Here is a 12,838-nt window from a genome sequence, read left to right on the forward strand (position 1 = left end):
ATTTTGAAATAAGAAGAAAACAAAGAACGTTTTAACTCTCTTTACTGTTCCGTTTTTTCACGGGTAATTTTCAGAAAATTTTGTCAGACTCATTAATATAGATGATAGCCATAAGAAATGCTGGATGAGATCACTCGCTTCCGCATCCATCATATTTTTGCCTAACAGCGACAAAATCTGAGTATTATTTTGCAATTAACACTTCATCTTATACGTTAACTAGGAAATTGGTTGATGAATGTTATTTCAATTCAAAATATCTGACCATATAGCAGGGCGTATTGTATCTAAAAGGAAAATGTATTGTGCAGTATTGTCTGATGTGTAGTTATTCGATGAATTGCCTTTCATAGTCGAATTCAATCTTTTCTTTTGCTGTTTGTGAGCTGCCTAGGTGAACTACTAGAAATTTTTCATATGAAGCGACCGTTTACTACCTTCGAGATAATATATTTAATTTACTTTTTTATCAAAAACTGCGAGTGTATTAGATGCCAAATGCGGGAACAACAGGCCGTCGGCCAGCGTTTGAGGTTTGGTCGTTCTGAGATTCCTGTTAATTACCCTAAGTTAATACTTTAATAACCCGTAGTGTAGTCTTGTATACCGATGTATTTCATTATTTTATCAGACATTTATTTAATATAACCACGTGAGTGCTTCATGTTTGTTTTCATTTAGCAATTTTTATTGTGCAGATTTAATCGCTAATAGAAACGTTGTTACTTCAGCATTACATCCAAGAAATCGAACTAGTTATAAAATTATCGAACCTTATCGTTTTCTTAGAGCTCACCGTTCTTCGAGGTTGAAACTTATGCTGGACCGTAATGAGATTAGCGTCTACTGAGGAAGGCAATAGACCTCCTGAACATTTAAATTTGTATGAACTCTGTTTCTTTGCAAACCGTGCAATTGTTGCTTCAACTCATGTTAATGCGTCGTGTGTATCTCTGAAAGTTTATACAGAAACCACACATAAGTGCACTGAAATAAACTTCAGGTCAAAAAGACGCACGTTCAATTTGGTCCGAGAGTCGCGAGTGAGCGTTTGCATCGAGGTAACGCAAGAAGCAGCGATTGTTTGGCGGACTGAAGAGTCTCATTGGATTACAGGCGCGCCTATTTGTGTGTATATTGGCCAACTCCGTGCACTTTCTCGCGGGTGAATTTAAGGGCCCACTCAGCACTGGCACTTACAGAGATGAGGGCCATCTACTGGACATTGCTACTTCTACCGCTGCTCTGTGGGGTTCAGTCCACATCTTCACGCTTCATGAGCGCAGGTGAGCAATATCCTATGTCGAATATCTTCAACGGGGAAAAATCCAATCCAAGCAAAATTTTTTTCTCCAGTAGTGGAAACCATAAACGCTTGTGAGCAACATCCTAAATGATATCTTTGCAACGACATGAAATTAACCATATATATAATATTTTTCTTAATGCTTCATTTTTCTGTAATTGAGCCGAAAAAGTGGTAGAACTATTATTTCATCGAAATGCTCGATTATGTTTATTTAATTCATATAGTTCCCCTTTCTCAGCTTCACCGATCCTCTTTCAATTTTTATGTTACAAATAAACTAATTTAACATCTTCGTTTCACGAAATTGAACGGCACCGTATCCTTCACCATTGAATTTTGTCAACCAGACTAATAAGAAAATTTGTGACGGTTTATGAGCAAATTGACAACCCATCTAGAAATTCACTTATAAATCATATTCAAACAAGACTAGGGCACTTCTACAAAAATTTCCATCTCCTATATATATCGGAGGCGCGAAACAAGTTTATTTTTTAATTCATTTTTGCCCAAATATAGAAGCTCTCCTGCCACTTTCCTCTCATTGAGAGTTGAATATTTATCGCCTGCATCACAAAGTGCCGATTAATTCTCGTCCTTGTCCAGGGAATTATTTTAAATTCTTTCGAAGCCTCGCGAAAAAGTAGTCGCATTACTTCCTGCATCAATATACTACGTTAGGAGAAAAAATCGTATTGTGAGACTGAAAATTCGAATTAGTAAGGCCGCAACTCATTGGGAGATATAAAATGGATTCGAAGTATCACTTAATATTCATTCTTCAAATTGGTAATTACACGAGACAAAATTTCCAACTGAGCGAGTTTGAATTTAAAATCATGTTATGCAATTGAATTCTAACTAAAATTCTTTTACAATTCGCATAATTAGAAATATTTGTGTCAATGAAGGATAAAACGGTTTATTATTATTATTGATACATTTCCTAGAGATTATGCAAGGATTACTCTCTGGAACGCATGACTACCGCTACTTATTTTCATTCTTTCTGCTTTGGAACATGCGAATAATTATCTCTACTTCATTATTAATTTCGCGGACTGATATAATTGAAGATCACTAAATTAATATTTTGATCATGAATATTGTATTCACGACTTCATCACTCACCGAAACTCACTTGCATTCAACATAACTTGCATGCACTTATTCTATTGGCAAATCAATACAATCCATAACTGAATAAAAACTTTAGTTTCCACAAACGAGATTGGATTTTTTATGAATTGTCTTAATTTATCCCAGCCATTCAGTGTTTGTTCATCTAATAGATTTCACAAGAAAATCCATAAATGTTCATTTTGATCGACCTTACAAGACGTTTTCTGAAGCATAAATATTTCTGCTGTCATAATTGAACTTCGCGCAACAATATCACGCTTCATAAACTTGGTCATGAATTTTCCCCAGATGCCATAAAACTGCAATTAAAAGAAAATAGTAGGTATAAGAGCTTGATATTCCGGTATCGGGTTGACTTTGTTTTTTTTAAATAAATATATCGCAACTAAAACAGTTGCTATCTGCGTGGATTTCAAGTTTAAATTGAAGAAGTTGATTAGTTTGTATTTATTTCAACAATGAACTTTCATCTATGTGTTCTGGAATAACTTGAAATGATACTCAACTATTATTCCAAAGTTATCTATACTAGAGTAGCGCTCAAATCATCAGGAAATTTTCAAACATGCTATAAGGTAAAGCCGAGTGCGACTGCAAACTTATTTGATGTTATTTTTGTGCATTACTTATTTGATATTATTTTTGCGCATTGATTGAATCAAAACCTAATTTACTAATTTCAAATCTCTGTTTAAATTATTCGGAGCCTGGCAGCCGTAAACTAACTATTCAGAATACCGTAGGCGTATTTCATGCATTCAACTCAACGTAACTGCAATTTATGCATTCAGAGCTTCGTAATAAAAACATTTCAAGCGAGTCGCGGTTTACAAGGTAAATTTTAGTGGCTCTTGGAAATTCGAGGCAGCCCATTTATGCTAATCAAACAGCCGAGATTGGTGCTCAACTTCACAAGATTTTTGAGTTCTATTTATAGTTTTGTTTATATGGGCTGACACGTAAGGTTTTATTTCAGGTTGATGCGTCTTCACTCATTCCCAAAGATGCATTCGTTAATATACGACTAAAAATAAACGTATTAGAGTTCGACCAATAGCGAGAAAATAGGCATTTATCTTCAAGCGCATCTTCTCGTTCTCAATCGTGAAGAGCTCATTATAAATAAAATTCTCCTCCCCTCCTATTATTTAAAGAATAAATGTTAGTATATACGAAAAAACTAATACATTCGATAAGAACTCATTAATTAGTTGAAAGAACATCAAATTCATATGTGATATTTTTACGAAATCTGCTCTCATGCCAAGATTTTAAATTTAAGTATTGGCAGCCTATCTGAGAAATGTCGTATCAAGTAATTATTCAAGTGTAGTGTGCTAATTATTTAGGGTGCTATATTTGTTTCGAACATATCACTTCGCTTAATGTTTGCTCGTGGAGCCGAAATAGAAAGAAGCTTAGATTTTTAATGCAATTACAAATATTTGTGAAACACACGTGCGGAAAGCGAGAATAAGTTATCGCTTCTGACTGCGGTATTACGTAATAGTGAACTCAGTACAAGGCTTCTCGATTGTCACGTGGTGATTTAGTTCCATTTTAAAACAATTGCTCTCATTTTTAGACTGGCTAATCACGAACCTCCCACAACAAATTTACTAATTTACAGGTAGCCAGATTTTTCTCCGCAGTTTTTCAGCCATTTTAAAGTTTATTTCGAATCAAGTTAATCAGATTTGAGAATATTAAATTGTTCACGTTCCGAATTCCTAGTTCGAGTCTGTCATCATGTACGATGGCCGAGAAATAAACTGTTCTTTCGCTTTTTTTGTTTCATCAGCCAAGGAGCAAAAATGTTTAAACTATGAACTTTGTGAAGCGAGGACGGACACCCGGCTGCTAAATTGTTCCCGAACCTGATACTATTTGCCGCAGGGATGCGCATGTTGCTTGGCTTTCTTGCACCGAAACTGTGACGCTGGTTTGTTTTGTGTTGCAGTTGCCGGAAACGCCAACGTTGCCTTGAGACCGGCACCTCACGCTCCACGTGATCCTAAATCTGCTGACATGGCAGCTTCCATCTCCACATATCACCTTGAAGAGCTAAGAAGTTCAGATGCACACGGGATAAGTGCCCTCGACAAGGAAATTGTGACGAGTTTGCCAAAGCTGGGCAAGTTTATTTCGACGGGTCTCCAGAGGCTAGCGAGCACGACGCAAGTTTCTACAGCAGTTGCTGTCACAGGAAATTTAAATATTTTTCCTATCCGATCGCAGCGCCCGCAGTCATGGCGCAAAGCAAAGAGATTCAAGCGAGATAAAAGTAAGGGCAAAAAATTTTACAGAGTCCATGGATTATTTGTTGATTTTGACATGAAGCAGAATGGAGAAGATCATCACAAAGCTCCTACGCCAAAGGCCTTACCCGTAGCTGAAGCAGCCATTACCAACGTCGAAGTCTCCGTAAAAACAACAACTCCTTCAATAGAGTCTTTGATGCCGTCAAAAATAATCCCTTCTCTCCCTCCTCATCTGCGTGGCATGACCACGACCACACCGCTGCCCGCCGTATTTTTCAACAATAGTTTCATCAGCAACGTGACTGCACAGCTCGGACAGTCCGTATTTTTGCCTTGCAGGACCAAACATTCCAGCGACAGAAAGGTAAGAACAATATATTCTTTACCCAATCCTGCCGATATAGAAATATTTCAGTGACAGAGGGTGAGTAAGATACAAGGTTTACTCACCTCCATTGGATGGTATAACTCAATGACGATGGGCAAATATAATGCAATCTATATCACTGAATGAAATGTACAGGTAACATTTGTCAACACCTAGTGAAGACCATAAATGATCGACTTCAGTTAAAACTGGCTGAAAAAACAGAGCCTTGCGGTGTCATTGCGATCTCCGCCTGCATAATTTTGAATTATATGCAACTTGCAATATATTGTTAATATGGAATGATATTTTTCCGTAATGTGAAAAAAACTCCATTGGAGCCAATTTAATTCTAATGCTAACATTGATATAACGAAATATACAACACTTTACCTTCATACGAACCATGAATACCATCTGCAGTGTTCGTTGTGTAACGCTATACAAGCACTTTCATTTAGTGTATTTTCATAAAATAGAAAACCTGTTCAAGCCAGGTACGTTTAATATTCAACAGCGCATGGATCAATTAAGTGCTGAGTGACTGACGTCAGTGCATTGAACATAAATTGTTCAGAATTTATTGAATAAACTCAGTAAAAATGCCTCTTTGACTAAGAGAATAAAATCCATGGTCAATATTGTCGCATCCATTTAGCGTCGTTTCTGTTTTGTCACTAATGGAATTTCGTAAATTACAAAGTTCTATCGAAATGCTCTAAATATAATTAATACTGGGGAATGAACAAGCTAGGGCACTTATCGTGTTCAATCGATCACAATCCGTTCACGACATGTAGCTTCAGCCCTCCCCGTTATCCCTGCACTAAAACAGTGACCAGCACTTCGATGAACACGTGAACCTGCCATTTTCCACGTCAATTTCACCAATATTGCTATTCATGACGAACAGTTCGTACCAGAAACAACTCTGCTGATGGAGTCGGCTGACCTATGCATACTAATTCAGTCTGCAAGCTCGCCAAGTGTAACAACCAATCAAACGCCGGACTGCTGTTCAGGCCGCGATCAGAATAATACTGAAATGCATCGCAGACAGATCCGTTGTCTGGCATGATCGAGATATGTAAAATACCGAGCTGCTGCCTAAGGGATGATAAAGATAATACAAAAATACAACACACACCAAACTACAGGCTGATCGCGATGGAGATTTACTGAAAATACGTCTTTGTTCGATACTCGGCTCATGTCAAGATCAAATCGACACTCAGAAACACTGTTGAAATCAACATTAGGCAAAGGCAAGAACACTTCACAATACTAACACACGACCAGGTCACGATCCAGATTACATCGAGGATCTAGCTATTCGGAACGCAATTGAAATAACATATCAATGCGTTAACTCAGTTTTAATGTCTGCACCGAACCATAACTAAAACATATCACAATATTAAAAACCGCTGAAACGATGTCCGGGCCACGTGCAAATCAAGCTACAATGCTAATGCTAATGACCCATAAAACACACACTGTTTTTCGGTTCATTAAAGACGAGGAAGCACATAATGGCACATAAAAACCGCCAAGCATAACACTTTTATTAACCTTGATGAGTCTCATACACCTCTTCCGAATTGAACAGTTAAATGAACATCGAATTGGCCACTTTTAGCTTAGGTCAGACAAAAGCAAAATTTATCTGATTGCGTTGTGAATAATAAGTGGTTCTTACTACCGGGATAAACAACTAAGTTTTCAACCGATGGATTAGCAGAGCGTCATATCGCTCAAATCCATGTAACTTAACTTGAAAATCCGGATACTCTATTCAGTGTTTTGCTTGATCACCTCGAGACCAAGGGCATTTTGCACAATCTGTAGTTAAGACAGGACTCTGAAATCGGTTTCAACTGAGGTTATTCAATTAAAATTTTAATTTGTGCAATTTTGAGTAAACAGCGAATCGATATTTTCAGGCTTCAATGATTGATATATTAGTTTGTGTTTAACTTTTCCTCCCAGCGGGTGAGATCGCAGGAGTATAATTTTTCCGCGCAATATACAATAATTAAAAGCTTGCTCTAGTCGAATGACTGGCGTCACTCAATTCAACACACAAATGATATTCAGTATGCAAGCTCGAATAATTCCTCCATTTATACATACAATGAATAAATGTAGGAATTTAATTACTTTTCATCACAGATGATAAGTTATCTACACTGAGAGAAATGGGTGGGTCTGGATGACCCACTTTAATGAGTCAACCGCGTCCGAAAATCAATGCACTTTTTTGATTCACTTGTCCCATTTGTGGGTCATACTGACCCATTAAATTTCAAGCATGACTCACTTGGGGCGTTAAATCACTCTGACGCCCAGATGCTAACTACGTATCCATGCTACGGGTGGCGTCATAAGAGATTTGACGTCACAAGTGAGTCATGCCTGGAATTTAATGGGTCAGTATGACCCACAAATGGGGCAAGTGAGTCGAAAAAGTGCATCGATATTCGGATGCGGTTGACTCATCAAAGTGGGTCATCCAGACCATCCCATTTCTCTCAGTGTAGATTCCTCTCAGGTTGCCATGGTTTCTGTAAGTGTAAACTGTGCGCCTCTGGCCTTCAGTTTATTCCTCAAGTCTCGTGGGTCCGGCGAAGAGACTGGCACATTCTGACGTCAGGAACAGTTACGTACACTAAAGAGCAGCGCTACGACGTTCATCACCCTGAGGGAAGCACTGAGTGGACGCTGGTCATCAAATACGTGAAGCTGCAAGATGCTGGAACATACGAATGCCAGGTTTGTCTTTATTGGTCAAGGGATTCACGATCGAGGAATTCATTAAGCAGTGCACCGATAAGCAGTCATTATTATTTGTGCTGCTGCCATAATAATAACAGTCACTATTATATGCACTAGTAAACTCATCTTGTTGATCTATTCAATGTAACGTCTCAATGAAAATCTAATGGAATATCTTTATTATCAGCTTTAAGATTCACTCATTTTTCGATGTTAGTGACGAGGCCTAGATGTGGTTTGTCTTTTTAGCGCATTTTCTCATTTATGGAAAAATGCACTATTGTGCTCGTGCATGTCCGTCTGTCTGTCTGTCCATCTGTCCGTCCGTCTGTCCGTGACCTCAAGTTTTCGTCGACGAGAAAATGCGCTCTCTGTCATTCACTGCTGTGAGTACGTGAGTTTATTTATTCGTACAAAAATATTCCACCACAAATTAGTTTCTAACTTACTAAGATAAAAGCCACTTTTGACTGTAAAATCTTTCGTTGCTATGGCAACTATCTAATGACGCATTCGCCTTTGGCCATTTAACTAAAAATAATACCCACCAATGTATATAAAAGGAACATTTTCGTTCTTTTCTTGCCTGACTAAACAATTTGTCAAAAAGCTTTATTAGTCCTTGCAGTAAACATGCTGAAAATGTCATTTACGTTTTTTAATTTCTGTGCATAAGCAATGCCATACAGAAAGCGTTGTAGAGATTTAAAGCTGTGTTAAATTTTCTACTTTTGCGCTCTACTGTGCAGCTAAGATAAGAATAAAACTTAGGATTCATATATTAAATTTAATTATACTAAATTGAATACTTATACAATACATATATTAAATACTTAAATAAATATCACGATACATTACTTGTATTAAATACATATACTATGCTTATACTAAATTAAATTACTAATTGAATGTTCTAATTCATGGTACTACAGCTCATGAGCGGAGGTGGTCTGGTATCACACCTGGTGCACCTGACGGTGGTGGAACCTAAGGCCGTGATACCAGGCAACGGGGAGTACCATGTCGACTCTGGCACTACCATCTCACTTACTTGTTACGTAGAGCAGGTCAGTAATTCTACACGCAAAAGGCATTTAGTGTTAATTAAATATATTTTATATGTACACTGATATTTTTTTGAGTTTTAAATTAATAAGAAAGTCATTAATGAGAAATGCGCTCTGGTCTTCAATAAAACTTGCATAAAAGAAAAACTTCTGCCTAACTATACTAATTAAATATATGCAAACATTCTCGAACTAATATAACAAATATCAGTGTTTAAGTATGTGTTAGCTTTTAACTCATTTACCGATTACACTTATTCATTGCATTAAAATGGAGTACTGACGGAAGTTTTTCGATGTCAGATAAACTAAGCTTTCATACACATCACCGTTTGCAAATTAAGGTAAACATCAGAAACAAGGAACAAATTGCCCGAAACAGAATTTAAATTTTAGGCAACCTAAATATTTTCTAACTGATTCCGTGTGCCTTACCAATTAAAAGAAATGACAGACCCCAGGATATGTATAAAGTCACCAGGAATGTACTGAGAAGTTTTTTCTTGTGTAGGATAGTAATTTTTTGTCATTTCTTGTGAGACGCTGGTCAACACTGGATTTTTTTCGAGTCCTTGAAATTCTCGGTGTATGATTGTATTTGTTATCTAAAGCTTCGAGTCTCTTTCTTTATAACAAACATTGCTGAGTCAACAGACGTCGAACTATAATTCATTGTTATTGCTCATACGGCTCCGAATAATTTGGGTTCTTGCCAAAACTGCACGAAAACTTCTAGTTTAGACCAGCGTTATTGATAAGAAAGTACAAATATCTACAGAAAATCCATAGTTTTATCATCTACAGAGTCGCGCGGTGCCGTTGTACATTTTCTGGTACCACAAATCGCGCTTTATGAACGGGGACCTGAAACTCGAAAAATTCATAAATAATGAAAAGAATAGGCTAATTTTATTTTTCTTGATCTCCAGAGTCGCGCGGTGCCGTTGTACATGTTCTAGTACCACAAATTACGCTTTATGAACGAATACCTGACACTCGAAATTTCATAAATAACTTAAGAAAATGCTTATTTTTCCTGAATTCCGGAGTCGCGTGGCACCGTTGTACATTTTCTGGTACCACAACTCGCACTTTATCAACGAAGACCTGACACTCGAAATTTCATAAATAAATAAGAAAATACATATTTTTCCTGAATTCCAGAGTCGCGTAGCGCCGCTGTACATTTTCTGGTACCACAACTCGCGCATGATCAACTACGACCAGGAGCGCGGTGGCGTGGTCGTTCACATGGAAACGGAGCCTCGCGTCATGTCGCGTCTCACCATCGCCGACGCCCGACCCTCCGACTCAGGCAACTACACATGCGACGCAGACAATACGCTGGCTGATAGTATCTCCGCATATATCACTGCAGGTGGGCGAAAACTGCTACTCAAACATTTACTTTTAAAGTATTATTATGTGAAGGTTAACTTGTCGATTTCTCACACATTGAAGCAAATTTGAGCAATTTTAGCTGTGGCAATATAGTTATGATTTGTGGGAAGTATAGGTTTTGTCTGTGAAAAGCACGCGAAATGAGTCTAAATAAGTATTTCTAGTCGGGCACGAGCAAAATATGATAAATTTCTTATAATGAACTAGTCCAATGTTGTTGTTAACTGATATCAAATAGCAATTAATTAAGAGGGCGCAAAATATATGGTAAAACAAACGAGATTCCGAATAAATCTAGCGTTTTACGGTCTCACCTGTTGAGAGTGAGAGGACGTGATATAAATCTATTGATGAAATTCTTGTAAAAATAAACCACGGTATCCGAAGGATAGGACGATTGACGTAAGGCAGTACTTTGCCGTTACACAGGCATAGGCCCAATAAAGAATAATAATTATCGTAACTCTTTAATATACAGACAGTAAAAAATTGAAACTGTTTCCTATTCGTAAAGCCATTCCTGTAAAAACCATTCCTGTAAACTTGCCATAATACGACATATTGAAATTAACCTACAATTGTTAACACATATTCACTCCTCAGGATCGATTAACTGGCACAAATTTTAGATCAAACTTGCGCTACAAGTTCGAAAAGAACGCCGACGAAAATTTTGCGAAGTTCAAAAGGTTTCAAGGGCAAAAAATAAGTTCATAAACATTCTGTCCACATATTACAGCATTGCGTGTTACTTCTACACTCAAAATGAACGTTGGCATGTCATTCTAGCCATGAAAATCTTAAGTTAAGTCAAACTTTGATGTCAGCTTGAAACTTGAATTGCTGTCATGGTACACTTTGATCGAGTTTTGCACTCATTTGAGGCCTTTGAAAAAAAAATTAAAAATCCGTAACGAGCAGCTACCGGTAATTGCGCTGTGCAGAACCAGAAGCAACGGTTAACATTTTCTACCTCGTTGTTTGATATCCAAAACTCAATGTGGGGGCGACAAATGGTCTAAAAATTGCAAACCGTCGATTTGACGCTGCTTTCTCTAGATAAAAAATTTTGGCATAAAGTACAAATCATTTATTTCGATTATAACCAGGTTTAGCATTCGCCTAAAAAAATCAATATCTGTAAATTATTTCATGCAACCGCGTGTTAAAAATTATATATTTATATTGAAGAATATGGAGGAAAAACGGTAAGTTGGTGATGACTGAAAATTTTTTCCGAATAAATGACAACTTTTATAACCAAAGAAGACACAGTTACAATCAACTAAGCTCAAACAACGCACAGTTTAACTCAGACCTCAATTCAAACGAAGTGCTCACTGTGATCCACTTTTTTAACGTGTCTAAAATCTCACCAGACATCAATGAACTGTACACTTACTTTTCGCATTATTGCAGGTATGAAAATGAATATCGATAAAATGTAAAACATAAAACTAAATTTATTCAATCAATTTTATTTAGAAGTACGCGATAGATCATTCTCATTAGAGCCAAATATGTCAAGCATCAAAATTTTCTCCCAGAATCATACGCTTCTACCCGTGATTTCTTCTCCCAGAATCAAAAGCTTTTATTTCGATAAATTGTGAACACATTATATTTCCAGGCAACAAAATCGCTGCGTTACATCCTCGCGACGTCGATGTCGCGGCTCCGCTGTACATCTGTCGCTTCCTCGTGCTGGTCTTGGCAGCCCTGCCGCTGATGCTCCGACACTTCCTGGAATTTTGTTTCGGGTTCCAGCATTTGAAATTCAAAGGCAAAATCCTGGATCGGTGCAGCTATTGTCAGGGTACAGATTTTACCGCAGAAAGAACATCTATTTGCGGGTCAGTATGTGATCGCCGCCTCGGAGATAATAATCCAACTCACGTTGAGGGCACCGCGACTTCAACGTGACATTAAACGCAGTGCTATCCTTCATGGAGATATCGGCTTTACCATTAACATTGAGTTTGGGGCTCCGGGTAAACCTGGTGCTGAGTACTTCAGTGAAAATACCAGCCAATTCAATATTATCATTGGTGGGTTAGACGAGAGAGGAATTCAAAGTGTTGGAACTTCTTAATAATATAATTAACCGAACAATCAATAATCATATTGAAGGACTGAATAAATTTATTCTTAAAATCTTTATTATCCGGCCGTCAATATATCAAATTTTGTGTAAATATTTATTTTTCGTACTGATTAAGCGTAAAATTAAGCGTCTCGGCGTCAACAAGTAAATAATTAGATTCTACGATAAGTCAGCAAGTTAATGTGCATGACCAGAAAATCAATTTAAAAAAATATTTTTTGAGTTACGTATTCAGTGGGGTCAGTTTGATGTAAAAATTTGTGTACAAATGTGAATTTATCTATTAAGAGCACGATGATAAATAATACTGCTAAGTTATGAAGTGGTCTTTGAGTAAATACCCACGTTTCGGATTTATAACTCAACTAGTTTCTCCTTGCTTCTCTCTTAATCCTGGCTAAATCTAACGAT

General features: G+C 37.3%; 1 protein-coding gene across 1 annotated transcript; it reads left to right on the forward strand.

Annotated features, from left to right (window-relative positions):
- The first annotated feature begins 868 nt into the window (after positions 1 to 868).
- LOC108680186 lies at positions 869 to 12,485 on the forward strand. Its single transcript, XM_018168959.2, has 6 exons — positions 869 to 1,286; positions 4,413 to 5,077; positions 7,679 to 7,852; positions 8,788 to 8,922; positions 10,087 to 10,300; positions 11,954 to 12,485. Exons 1-6 carry the CDS (start codon positions 1,205 to 1,207, stop codon positions 12,244 to 12,246), a joined length of 1,563 nt encoding a protein of 520 aa, XP_018024448.2. The 5' UTR covers positions 869 to 1,204; the 3' UTR covers positions 12,247 to 12,485.
- The last annotated feature ends 353 nt before the right edge of the window (positions 12,486 to 12,838 follow it).

This window comes from Hyalella azteca, unplaced genomic scaffold (assembly GCF_000764305.2).
Source record: "Hyalella azteca isolate HAZT.00-mixed unplaced genomic scaffold, Hazt_2.0.2 contig14467, whole genome shotgun sequence".
Taxonomy (NCBI): domain Eukaryota; kingdom Metazoa; phylum Arthropoda; class Malacostraca; order Amphipoda; family Hyalellidae; genus Hyalella; species Hyalella azteca.